Source organism: Oncorhynchus keta, chromosome 19 (assembly GCF_023373465.1).
Source record: "Oncorhynchus keta strain PuntledgeMale-10-30-2019 chromosome 19, Oket_V2, whole genome shotgun sequence".
Taxonomy (NCBI): Eukaryota; Metazoa; Chordata; class Actinopteri; order Salmoniformes; family Salmonidae; genus Oncorhynchus; species Oncorhynchus keta.
Window position 1 is genome coordinate 68,001,646 of NC_068439.1, and position 12,319 is coordinate 68,013,964.

Below are 12,319 nucleotides of genomic sequence, written 5' to 3' on the forward strand. Positions count from 1 at the left end.
CTACTTTGTAAAAGGCAAGACAATTGCAAAGCAGCTCACAGCTGATAAATTGCTGCCACAATAGTTTTAGAGAAGCAGTCAATGAGAGTATCTATATATCCACAGCTTGTCTTATTATGTGTCTCTGCTACACTCCCCAGAGCAGAACAAGATGTCCTAGTCCAATTTGTTTTGTCCTGCAGCGCAGCTGTTTTGTCTGAAAACACACTAAGCGCTTTGTCAAAACATGAAATGCTAGTTTTTCTTAAGGGTCATGACAGGTTATGTCTCTTTCGGTCTCACAGGAGAGTTTGGGGAGGTGTGTAGTGGACGGATGAAGCTCCCAGGGAAACGGGACACGTCAGTGGCCATTAAAACCTTGAAGGTGGGCTACTCTGAGAAACAGAGGAGAGACTTCCTTTGTGAGGCCAGCATTATGGGCCAGTTTGACCATCCCAATGTTGTCCATCTGGAGGGAGTGGTGACCAGAGGTAAGGACTGCATTCTTTTACATGCACACTCGCATGCACACACACACACAGGCACACACACACACACACACACACACGCATACACACACGCACACACATGACTAAAGCTCTAGCAAGGAATTCGAGCAAATGCACTCAAAGAGCATGCTTTAAGGCCACATAAAATGTCAATATTTCTTGGTTTGAACTTGCATTTCAAGTGTTAAATTGCTACAGTCATTATAAACGGAATGTATAAAACATTAGGAACACCTGCTCTTTCCATGACATAGACTGTCCAGGTGAAACCTATGATCCCTTATTGATGTCACCTGTTAAATCCAATTCAATCAGTATAGATGAAGGGGAGAAGATTGTTAAGCCTTGAGACAATTGAGACATGGATTGTGTGTGTGCCAATCAGAGGGTGAATGAGAAAGACAAAAACATTTTAGTGCCTTTGAACGGGTTATGGTAGTAGGTGCCAGGCGCATGGGATTGTGTCAAGAACTGCAAGCCTGCTGGGTTTTTCACACTCCACAGTTTCCCGTGTGCATCAAGAATGGTCCACCACCAAAAGGACATCCTGCCAACTTGCCACAACTGTGGGAAGCATTAGTCTACATTGCCCAGCATCCCTGTAGAATGCTTTCGACACTATAAAGATATTTTGAAGATAAATACACAACCTAGAGGATGAGAGGACGAGAGTAATAAACTAAATATAGTACTAATGGTCAATAGGGAATTGTTGATGTAAATAGTTGGTCTTCAGTTCAACAGCTGTTTAGAATCTGTGGAATGTCTGTCCTGAACTCAGATCTACATTTGCTACGTGTGCTACGTGTGCTACGTTCTGTACATTGAGTCGGGAGCAGGATACTTGTTATTTGGCCATTGGCCCAGTCGTACTGCAAGGACTTTCTGATTGGTCAACCCCAGGCTAGGGTGGGGGGTTATAAATGGCATCCTGTTCCTTTGTTCGGTGGAGAAAAGCTGAGGACAGGGGAGACTAAACATCTACCTCCCAGCATAACATCTTGATTTGTCCTCAAATAAACCTATTTTTCTCCACCTGATTTGCTTTGGAGTTTGTGTTATTGAAGAATAACATCAATTGCTAACAACACCTTGTAGTGTCCATGCCCCGACTAATTGAGGCTGTTCTGAGGGTGAAAGGGAGTGCAAATCACATATTAGGAAGGTTTTCCTAATGTTTTGTACATTTAGTGAATCACGTGAATGTGTGAAAAGGTTAAGTTGCCAGACCAACTGCAAGAAGAAGACATGAGAGGAACATTTTACAATATATTTTGCTAGCTGTACAATGTGAAAGTGCTGCAGTCAAGAGGAATGGCATTGAGAAGTATCTGATTGAATTAGCCTTGCTCCTTGTTTTATTTTTTCTAATTTAGACAGCCTAATATAAGGGGCAGATGTTAACACTTAATTACAAACAAACGGCTCAAAATAACACTGAGGCGGAAATGTATTTTTAGCAGGCCGTCATTAATAAACACTTGCAAGCCATATTTATGAGTCAATTAACGGAAAGTGTCACCTTTGTTTTCAGGAAAACCGGTGATGATTGTGATTGAATATATGGAAAACGGCTCATTAGATGCTTTCCTCAGGGTGAGAACCTTTCAATGCATTCAAATGGCAAATCCCTTACCAGTTATACATGTATAATACAATATGTTCCCAATAAGAGCTTCTTAATCTATGAATAAAAGCACTGCAATAGCTTTGTGACCTGGATCTCACTGGATCTTGATTAGCTGACGGTTGTCTTCTGTTCTGTACAGAAACACGATGGTCAGTTCACAGTGATCCAGTTAGTGGGAATGCTGCGGGGCATAGCTGCGGGGATGAGATATCTCTCTGACATGGGATATGTCCATCGAGATCTGGCTGCACGAAACATCCTTGTCAACAGCAATCTCGTATGTAAAGTATCTGACTTCGGCCTGTCAAGAGTGATCGACGATGATCCCGAGGCTGTCTACACAACAACGGTGAGTCAATTAAGCCAGCCCCGTATTACTTTCCCTTCCTAGACACCTTGCGCTCTCTCTGAATACTCAAATCCAGCCAACAGCCAATGCATGAACATGTAGTATAAAATATGGATGCTTGCCTGTGCTTGCGAGCTATTCAATATGCAAAGCATGCAGTCTATGTGGTAGAGTTTTTGCTTTGAAGGTTTTCAAGTTTTGCTGACCCTGTGTGCAGAGTTATAACTCTATTTGAATTGATGTTTTAGGGGAAGATGCAGGATATAATGAATGTGATCTTTACTCCAGCCATTGACCTGCATTTTACTGAACAGGGTGGAAAGATACCTGTTCGATGGACAGCAATGGAAGCCATCCAGTACCGTAAATTCACTTCCGCTAGTGATGTGTGGAGTTATGGCATTGTCATGTGGGAAGTCATGTCCTATGGGGAACGGCCTTACTGGGACATGTCCAATCAAGATGTGAGTTGCTCTCTTACATAAAGTCAATTATACACCAAATGTCATGTCAGGTTTCACATGTAGCTCAGGGACTAGCTACCATATTGCCCAGGGGTTAACAGAATTAACAGAATTCTTATAAATGATTTAAACATGGGCCACAATTACTATTCAGAGTTAAATGAGGTGGATTGTTAGGTTTTAATTGATTCCGTTTTAATCAGAGATTGATATTCATAAAATGTATATATGATAATATAAAGAAAAAGAGTAGCTACCCAGCATACAAATAATTTTCTGACTTCAAAACGGCTTTTAACCTTTATAACGAGTTAGGATAATGAAAACCAAATCTGCCATTAGCTGAGTTCAATAATTCCAGAGCTATTTACTTAGTCATGTAGAGCCTTTAGTTTGAACTGTGGTCATTGCTTTGTTTCAGCTAAATTGGAACAGATGAACATTGCATAGCTGTTCATCATGCTGATCGGAAAAGTGGCTTTAGAGGAGTTTGGCTGCCAATTCAAACACCAGTAACGATGATACTTACAGATGTAGGATCTTAATTTAATCTAATTTTGTAGCAACTGAAAATGTGAATTATTATGTGGATTAGAATTAATGGATATTTTTTGTAGGGGTTGATTAATTTTTTGTTAGGGCAAAACAAGTCTGATATTTTAAGGTGGAAATAAACTTTAGAAGCCATTTTAAACTTAGAATACACTACAAGTTTACAGGAACAGGAACATTCTCAGGAACGAATGAGAGTGATCAAATTAAGATACTACTTCTATAAGTAGTAACATTTTAACATTTTTTATTGAACCTTTATTTAACTAGGCTAAGAACAAATCATGATTTCACAATGACGGCCCCTATCCTTATACTATCCTATACTTGTTCTCAACTTGCCTACCTGGTTAAATAAAGGTGAAATAAAATAAAATAAATAAATCCCCGACGATGCTGGGCCAAATGTGAGCCGCCCTATGGGACTCCCGATCACGGCCGGTTGTGATACAGCCTGGGATCAAACCAGGGTCTCTAGTGAAGTATCTAGCACTGAGATGCAGCGCCTTAGACTGCTGCGCCACTCAGGAGCCCAAAATCCACCAATGTTTGCAAATACTAGTCTGGGAGATGCTCCAGTGTTAGTTGTCTCCCTTGGCAAAGTTAAAGATGATATAATCCAGTAGGACAAACATTCTTCTCCTCAGCAGAAAAAAACTACAAAGGATTATATTACTCTCAACTCCTCCTAATGGGAAGCCTGCTGATTGAACAATCAGCTGGTAGAAATACTAAACATGATTAGCCATTTTAGTGCTTGACAGGCATCAATGTCAGGGATTTCAGTTCCTCTGTCAAGATGTTGGCAAACAGCTCCTCTGGGATACACAAAGAGAAATATTTACATTTCATCAACAGTTTCAGTGTTTCGACACTTTTCCTTCCGTAGTTCAGTTTTGTTTGAATAGCCCTGGCAGGAATAACAGATTAATATTTGCAGAAAATAAATCCTAGAATAGAGGAAGAGACTGTTGAGTCTCAAATCAAAGTTTCCCATTGCCCCTAATGTTAAATGTTCTCACGCCATAGACTTTCAATGGACTTGGTTTTGAACTATTGACACAGTGAGAATAGATGTAGCTTTAAGAATATGCAGATGCCCCCCTATTGATGAGACAAACAGTATAAATTATGCATCTAAAGGAAAAAAGTTCCACTGTTGGCTAAATGAATTACAATTATGTCTATTGGTTCTTTATAACAGACAGGAGCAGCTCTTCCAGTGACTAATCTCAGTGCCATACAGGGACATACTATTGCTACTCTCAATAGCTCCTCATTTGGGTCCTGCTACTCTGTGTCCTTGTGTCTCACCATCATCTTTACATGCTGACACTGAACGATGAACATCCGATTTGGCTTGTTTCCCCTCGATGTACCGCGTCTGTATATAGCGAACCACAAAAGACTTATGTACTGACACTTCCTGTTTATCTTGATTAGAGGATGAAATGGTAATGAACTGTAGGAAGTGGTGACTTGTGTTTATGTGGTGGTAATGACTCTCCTGTGTTTCGGTTTTCCCAGGTGATAAAGGCAATAGAGGAGGGGTACCGCCTCCCTGCTCCCATGGACTGCCCTCCAGGCCTGCACCAGCTAATGCTGGACTGCTGGCAGAAAGACAGGGCTGATCGACCCAAATTTGATCAAATAGTTGGCATCCTTGATAAGATGATTCGCAATCCCAATACCTTAAAAACCCCTTTGGGAACATGCACAAGGTAAGGAAAGCTTGTCTCATTAACCCTATGACTGAGCACTACAAAACTCTAATGAAATAAATTGAATTTTCAGCTTCATTCATTAGATTTGACCATGATTGCTACAGATGTAGAATTTTTATTTGACCTACAGATAACTGCCAAAATAATAGAAACACTTGAGTAAATGAGAGATACAAAGTATATTGAAAGCATGTGCTTCCACACAGGTGTGATTCCTTAGTTTATTAAGCAATTAACATCCCATCATGCTTAGGGTCATGTATAAAATGCTGGGCAAGACATTATTTTGGCTACCATTGCTATAGGATGACAATGCCCCCATGCACAGGGCATGAGTGGTTACTGAATGGTTTGATGAGCTTGAAAACGATGTAAACCGCATGCCATGTCTGTGTCAGTCACCAGATCTCAACCCAATTGAACACTTATGGGAGATTCTGGAACAGCTTTTTCCACCACCATCAACAAAACACCAAATGATGGCATTTCTCATGGAAGAATGGTGTCACATCCCCTCCAATAGAGTTCCAGACACTTACAGAATCTATGACAAGGTGTATTAAAGCTGTTTCAATGCCCTAGTAAGATCATTTCTGGCAGTTACCTGTATATTGCCACAGCAAAATAATCCTGTGTTTAGTTCACAATGTTGCTTAGGCTGGAAACGTTGTAAATAAAGTGTATTGGGAGCTTTAAAAGTATTCTACAATTTTAGCCAGCCAAAAGTAGGCTACATGATGAGTGCTATATTGTTTATATAACTGTGCGTTTTCAGTGAATTTATGTCAATCACGAAGCTCATCTAGATTTCCTGCCGAGCAGGAAAATTCTCAGCAACAAAAGAGTGATCAAATTAAGATCCGCCATCTGTTTAAGACTCTGGAAGTATGTATTGTTTCTTCATATTTCATTCCTGTGGAACTACATTAGTGGGCAATTCAGAGCATCCAATGGTTGATTTATCCATGGGAGTTCACAGATGAAAGATAAATCCCTGAGAATCAATAAGCCAAAGCAGCTTCCATGGCTTTATGGTCAATAGCAGGGCTTTTAAATCAATCGCTGTAATGAGTTCCTGGGACTTTCAGGTGCTGTGGGAACTCTGGACCCCACTGTGACATTTGTCAAATTAATTATATTTACAGTCTGAACACAATCTCTCTGGGTGAGATTGAGAACGTAACCCCCCTGAAAATGTTTTTAAAAACTCTTCCATTTCTGGGGGCCATTGTGGAGGTTTGAGTTTGAACATCAACTGATGTTGAGGGTTTTTGATAGTTACTTAGCACACATATTTGCCTGAAAAAGAGGATCAGATAGCATAGTCACTTTTGAATTTGATATTGAAGTGTAAAAAATGGTGTTAATTTATTTTTCACCTGCAATTTACTGCACCCCGGGATGTCTTTGGCTGTCTTTGTGTTTTGTTTCCAGCTGAATTTGTATTTTCTGTGGGAATGTTTTTGCATAAGATGTTCATTTCTTTGTCTTGCTCATCCCACAGACCGATTAGTCCCCTGTTAGATCAGAGCACACCAGACTTCACGACGTTCCGCTCGGTGGGGGAGTGGCTGGAGGCCATCAAGATGGAGAGATACAAAGACAACTTCACCGCCGAAGGCTACAGCTCACTGGAATCTGTGGCCAGGATGTCAATCGAGTAATGAACTTTAAAACACTTGTGGATGCCAAAGCCACCATAGCCAGTTCTGGAGAGTTATTTTATAATTATTTTCTCATTCAAAATCCTTGCATATGCCCGAACTGAATTTAAATTTCATCATTTTGATTAATGAACAAGCCTGTCGAGTTTTACATGTATTTTTTTAATCCTCCATTTCTCCTTTAATGAAATACCTAGTGCTATAAATCATGAGACGTTTTGAACATCTTTGTGGTACAGTGCTGTGATTTATGATTGGTTGTATTGTCTTGCAGGGATGTGATGAGCTTGGGGATCACTTTAGTGGGACATCAGAAGAAGATCATGAGCAACATACAGACTATGAGAGCCCAGATGCTAAATCTCCACGGCACGGGCATCCAGGTGTGATGATAGACTACAGTGCCCCCTGTGGACAGGGGGGCAAAGAGCTATATAGAGCAGCGCAAGGGCAGAACTTCCCAGGATAATCATAACAAATCATGTGACGTGACGTCGTCATTCCTTTGTTCCTTGGCAAAGGATTTAACCCCTCTTTAGAATGGGTACCAAGGAGAGATTGAGAGAATACTCCCTGGACATGATGCCGCTCTGAGAAACTCAACCACAAATAGAGATGGAGCTTTGGAAAAGGAGTTTTATCCATATTACCTTGATCTTTTAACCTTATGAATTTTTGGGGGGAGGGCACCATGAAAATGGATTTCACTTAAAAAAGAAAAGAAATCCCCCCGAAACTTTTTTCCCTTGCAGTGTTTAAAAAATATTTTTTTTATTCTAGTTTGTTAATTTTGTTAGTTTCAGAAGGCACAGTGACATGGTCTGGTACGTAAAGTAATCTAACATCTTTCTTTCGCGTTACAATTTTTTTTTTGGACTTGACAACAGGGTAAATGTTCCCATCAAAAGGACAGGGAGGATGAATATGGTGTCTGAACATTTTGGTGGAGATGATCTCGACCAGTTTGTCTTGAGACACTACTGCCTGTTTTAACTGTTTGCAGTGAGTTGTGTTTTTTTCTCCCTGATGTTTCTGAAGTGGAAATGGCATCCTGCACCTCAGATCAGTGACTTCAAGGATAGTAGTATTCACTTGGTTTTTTCAAGCTTGTAAGAGTGGCTTGTTGTATGAATTTTTCTGAAGACAGATGCTCTTGTTGTATAATGAAAACATTTCAAATTTCTATGTAGGAATTGCGAAACAGTATGACACCAACAAGGCAATTCGATTTCAGATTGATCACAACTTTTATATCTAATATCAAGCATCAAATTGGCAATGTTTATGTTTACCACATTAATTATTTTACCTTATTGTCCAATATACTTTCAATCTGAAATGTTTTGTTGTTGAATTATTTATTTGAACGTTTCCGCAGACAGCACTATAGAAAGGTTGTATTGAAACTTAAAGAGACTTGATCCACCGCAAAGGGTTTGAAATGCCTAAACAAGCATATTTTTTGTTGTTGCAGCAAATGGTATTTCTTTCCTATTTTGGTGAAAACAGTTGTCAAGGGTGAATCTATGAAAGGCTGTGTATGTTCGTTCTACAAGTAATTGTCCCTTAAAACAAATGTATTCCCATTATTTTTCGGCACTTCTATGGCAAGTTTTTTTGCGATTCACTGAGACAGTCTTTTGTAGGGTGGAATGGACAAGTTCCCTTTTTTCTTTGTGGTATCCTGTCATCCTGAACTTGAATAGATCAAATCAAGTGCATGCACAGTGATGGTTAACACAGTCAGTGTAGGGTAGAATATTGAACAGAGCAATAATTAGCCCAGGTGGAAATGGTCCTCTGAGATTTTAAGGTGCTGGGTTTTACACAAATATCAGTTGTGCTGGGAAAATTCTTTGGAAATGTTCTGTCACCAACAGGAAAAAGGAATACGTATTGACCTTTTTCCAGTTGAAGATGACCTGGATTATAGGGCTGGGACGATAGATTGGTACAGTACAATACAGAGTTATCAAATAATGAAATAGTAATGCCACTTACGAAATGGTATACCGTGGCATGCTAATGACTTAATAACAATGTCACAGAGTATGAGCATGTTTGGAATATATGGCTGTTACAGTGGAGTGAAATGACATTCAACCAGCGGAGAGTCGTACATATTAGTCATGACATCATCTTTTCCATTGCAGCACACTGCATTTGCAGGCGTTCAGTTCGGTGTGAGGTACACTAACTACACTAACTAATATTACCATAATATATTGAAAATCCTAATACTCCTTATTATGATGCTCATACTCTGAAAATCACATAGCGTCCCAGCCACATGTTTATTAATGTGTCTCTGCTCAAACCTTTCCAGGCAAACAGGGTGATGTAACATGCATAAAAGTGTTTTCTAGGCTTTTTTCTTTAACTTACCTGGCCCTTTGCATGTTAATCACGGCACAGAGATAAGGAATGGGCTCTGCAAAGATGTGCTAAAGAGCCAACCTAATGGTGCCATCGCAGTCTTCTCTTTCTACAACAAAATGAATGTTATCACGTTGAATATGTCTCCAGTACTCTGATGGTCGATTCACTCATTTCTTTGTCATTTAAAGTAAAGAAAATATAGGTATTTCCAATTGCAATTATATCCAAGGCTGTCTTTATGGACTGATCATAGATTCAGATTTTCAAAGCTGCAGCTTTTCCCAATGGTTTATTTAAGACGCCTTTTAATATGCCTGTAGATTGAATTGGTCTTCAGAAAACCAACCTTGAAACACTATCATGGACTATGGCTGCAAGCTTAGTTTTTGTAAAGCCATTAGTGACTTTGTCTATTTTTTCCTAGATTAATTTCCATTGTGCTCGGTCCAAAGGGACTCACACCTGTGGGGGGGTACCCAGGGAATCAGACCATGCCCAGCCTGCTCTGGGCCCCATGTCACAGACAGACCCATTCTTTATCCATACAGCAAAGCTCAGCAATTGGGAGCATGCCAGCCCTTTGAATTGAATACCAGCGTAAAGTCATTCAGTCAGCACAAAACTCCCCAGTTCACAGGAAGGCAAGCAGCTCTCTCTCTCTCTCTCTCTCTCTCTCTCTCTCTCTCTCTCTCTCTCTCTCTCTCTCTCTCTCTCTCTCTCTCTCTCTCTCTTTCTCTCTTTCTCTCTCTCTCTCTTTCTCTCTCTCTCTCTCTCTCTCTCTCTCTCTCTCTCTCTCTCTCTCTCTCTCTCTCTCTCTCTCTCTCTCTCTCTCTCTCTCTCTCTCTCTCTCTCTCTCTCTACTCTCCCCTGCTCTGATCTCCAACAGCGGGCCCCTAGGGGCCTTCACACCCCAGAGCGGGTAGGCCCCCACTCCTCCTCCTCCCTCTCTCTCTGAGTCTGGGGTCCTGTAGAGACAGCAATTTTGAGCCAAATTGAGATTAAGACCTGGATACAATCGATCTGCCATATAAATAATCTGTAACCTTCACAGGCCTTCACAACCTTCCATCCTCATGGTTCCTCTCCGCTTTTACTTTGTTTCTTACCTGTTTTCTTGTTGAGGATGTTCAAGTGAATATATGGGGATGTTGTTCTGTTTCAACAAAGCTGAATGCAGTTTGTGTGGTGAGTTGATTGGATTCAGGAATGAGAACACATTTTAAATACAAAGTAGAATGGTTATTATTTTCAAACCTTTTGGACAAACTGTTGGAAATTGTGGACACGCCTTTGCAATGCATAGGTGTTGGATGATTCCAAAGAGTTCAGCACTGTTGATTGTGTCAGAAAGATCTGAGGTCCGAGGGGAACTTTGTATATGTTCTAATTGTAAAACCTGTACATTTTTATTTATATAGTTGTCTTTTTACACATATTACTCTGTAGTGAGCTCTGAATACATTGAAAATGCACTATATTTTTCTATCTCACTTGCAGATGATTATTGTCACCCAGAAGATTTCAGTTGTACATACTTTCTCATTTAGGACCAAAGACAGGTTTTCCATCTAGAATTGTATTTTGTTTTTATTTTCTCTTTTAGTTTAATGTACAGTTATATGAATTGTCAATGTATTATTTATTTTTTTCTGTGATGAGAGTATTGAGTATTCATCGGTCAAGAGTATTTTCCCCAAACAGCAGAACTTTAAAATCATTACTTCTTAGACAATTTCCTGTTACATAGGACATTTCTTTTTTGCTTTGTAACCTTTGTAATAGACTGTACATATATTTTTGGAAATATAATACAATCTCTATAGAAATCTTTTGTTTCTCATTGGATTCTTTTCCATCATAAATAGCTACTATTATGTAACCGTGGTACAACCTTTGCTTTTAAACAGTTTCAAAGAGTTTAATATATTCATCAACACACACACCATTTTGTAAATCATTAATCTGTGTTCTTTGAAAGTTAAAGCAAGAATACAATCAAAGTAGTTTTGATTCAATCTAAACAAATGTGATACATGACTGTTTGTGTTTTTGTGATAGTGAGTGTGAGTGTGAGTGTGAGTGTGAGTGTGTGTGTGTGTGTGTGTGTGTGTGTGTGTGTGTGTGTGTGTGTGTGTGTGTGTGTGTGTGTGTGTGTGTGTGTGTGATGTGAGTGTGAGTGTGAGTGTGAGTGTGAGTGTGAGTGTGAGTGTGAGTGTGAGTGTGTGTGTGTGTGTGTGTGTGTGTGTGTGTGTGTGTGTGTGTGTGTGTGTGTGTGTGTGTGTGTGTGTGTGTGTGTGTGTGGGACTGAGTGACATGGGAGGGTACAGTCTATATGAAGAACAATAGCTGGGATGTTGTCATTAAGAAGACATTACTAAACCGCCAACATTGCACAAAAAAAACAATTCAGCTCCATCCTGAGGGATTTTATACAAAGGAATCTTAATCGATTTATAAGGATTATATCTCCTGTTATTCTAATATTTATTTTATTAAGTTGGAATGGTATCAACATCTCGTTCCACGGGCTGATGGACTGCAATCATTATTAAGGGTTGCACCCCAAATAGCTTACCTTATTCCCTTTATAGTGCACTACTTTCGACCTGTGCCCATAGGGCTCTGGTCAAAAGTTGTGTACTATATAGGGAATAGGGTGCAATTTGGGATGCATCCATAGTGATTATTTCTAGGGGAGTTTGGCCCCCATCCATGCATTTTTGGTTGGGTGAGTAGGAGAGGCTCTATGGCTACTCCTCTGTCACCACTAATCCCTACAGTACACTACAGCCTGCTTATCGTCCTGCCATCTGACATGGACGCAGAAATGTTTGAGTATTTTGATATACACAGTAGAGTTGGACTGATTTAATAGCAACACAGTGTTCTTCCATCCTCTTGGTTCCTAGTTTGGCAGATTTATGCTTAGGGTCCATTGGTAGGTTGGTTGTATGTTATCGTGTTTTTTTCTCACGACTGCAGGCTGATTGGACATAGTATTGGCGTTGAAAATGTGAACTCCAACAGAACAAGTATAGAAAAGAAGCTCTGCAAGTTTTCCTGTAAAAG

At 39.9% G+C, this 12,319-nt stretch overlaps 1 protein-coding gene across 2 annotated transcripts in view; it reads left to right on the forward strand.

The window, feature by feature from the left end:
- The window catches only part of LOC118398756 (ephrin type-A receptor 7), a 77,030-nt gene extending 65,954 nt beyond the window's left edge, over positions 1-11,076 (forward strand). For both annotated transcript variants that reach the window (XM_035794421.2, XM_035794422.2), the window contains exons 11-17: positions 285-470; positions 2,023-2,084; positions 2,258-2,467; positions 2,782-2,931; positions 5,011-5,204; positions 6,712-6,867; positions 7,146-11,076. In XM_035794421.2, the coding sequence (XP_035650314.2) occupies positions 285-470; positions 2,023-2,084; positions 2,258-2,467; positions 2,782-2,931; positions 5,011-5,204; positions 6,712-6,867; positions 7,146-7,260 (1,073 nt within the window). In that variant the 3' untranslated portion in view covers positions 7,261-11,076. The remainder of the gene's footprint in view (positions 1-284; positions 471-2,022; positions 2,085-2,257; positions 2,468-2,781; positions 2,932-5,010; positions 5,205-6,711; positions 6,868-7,145) is intronic.
- Positions 11,077-12,319: the final 1,243 nt, after the last annotated feature.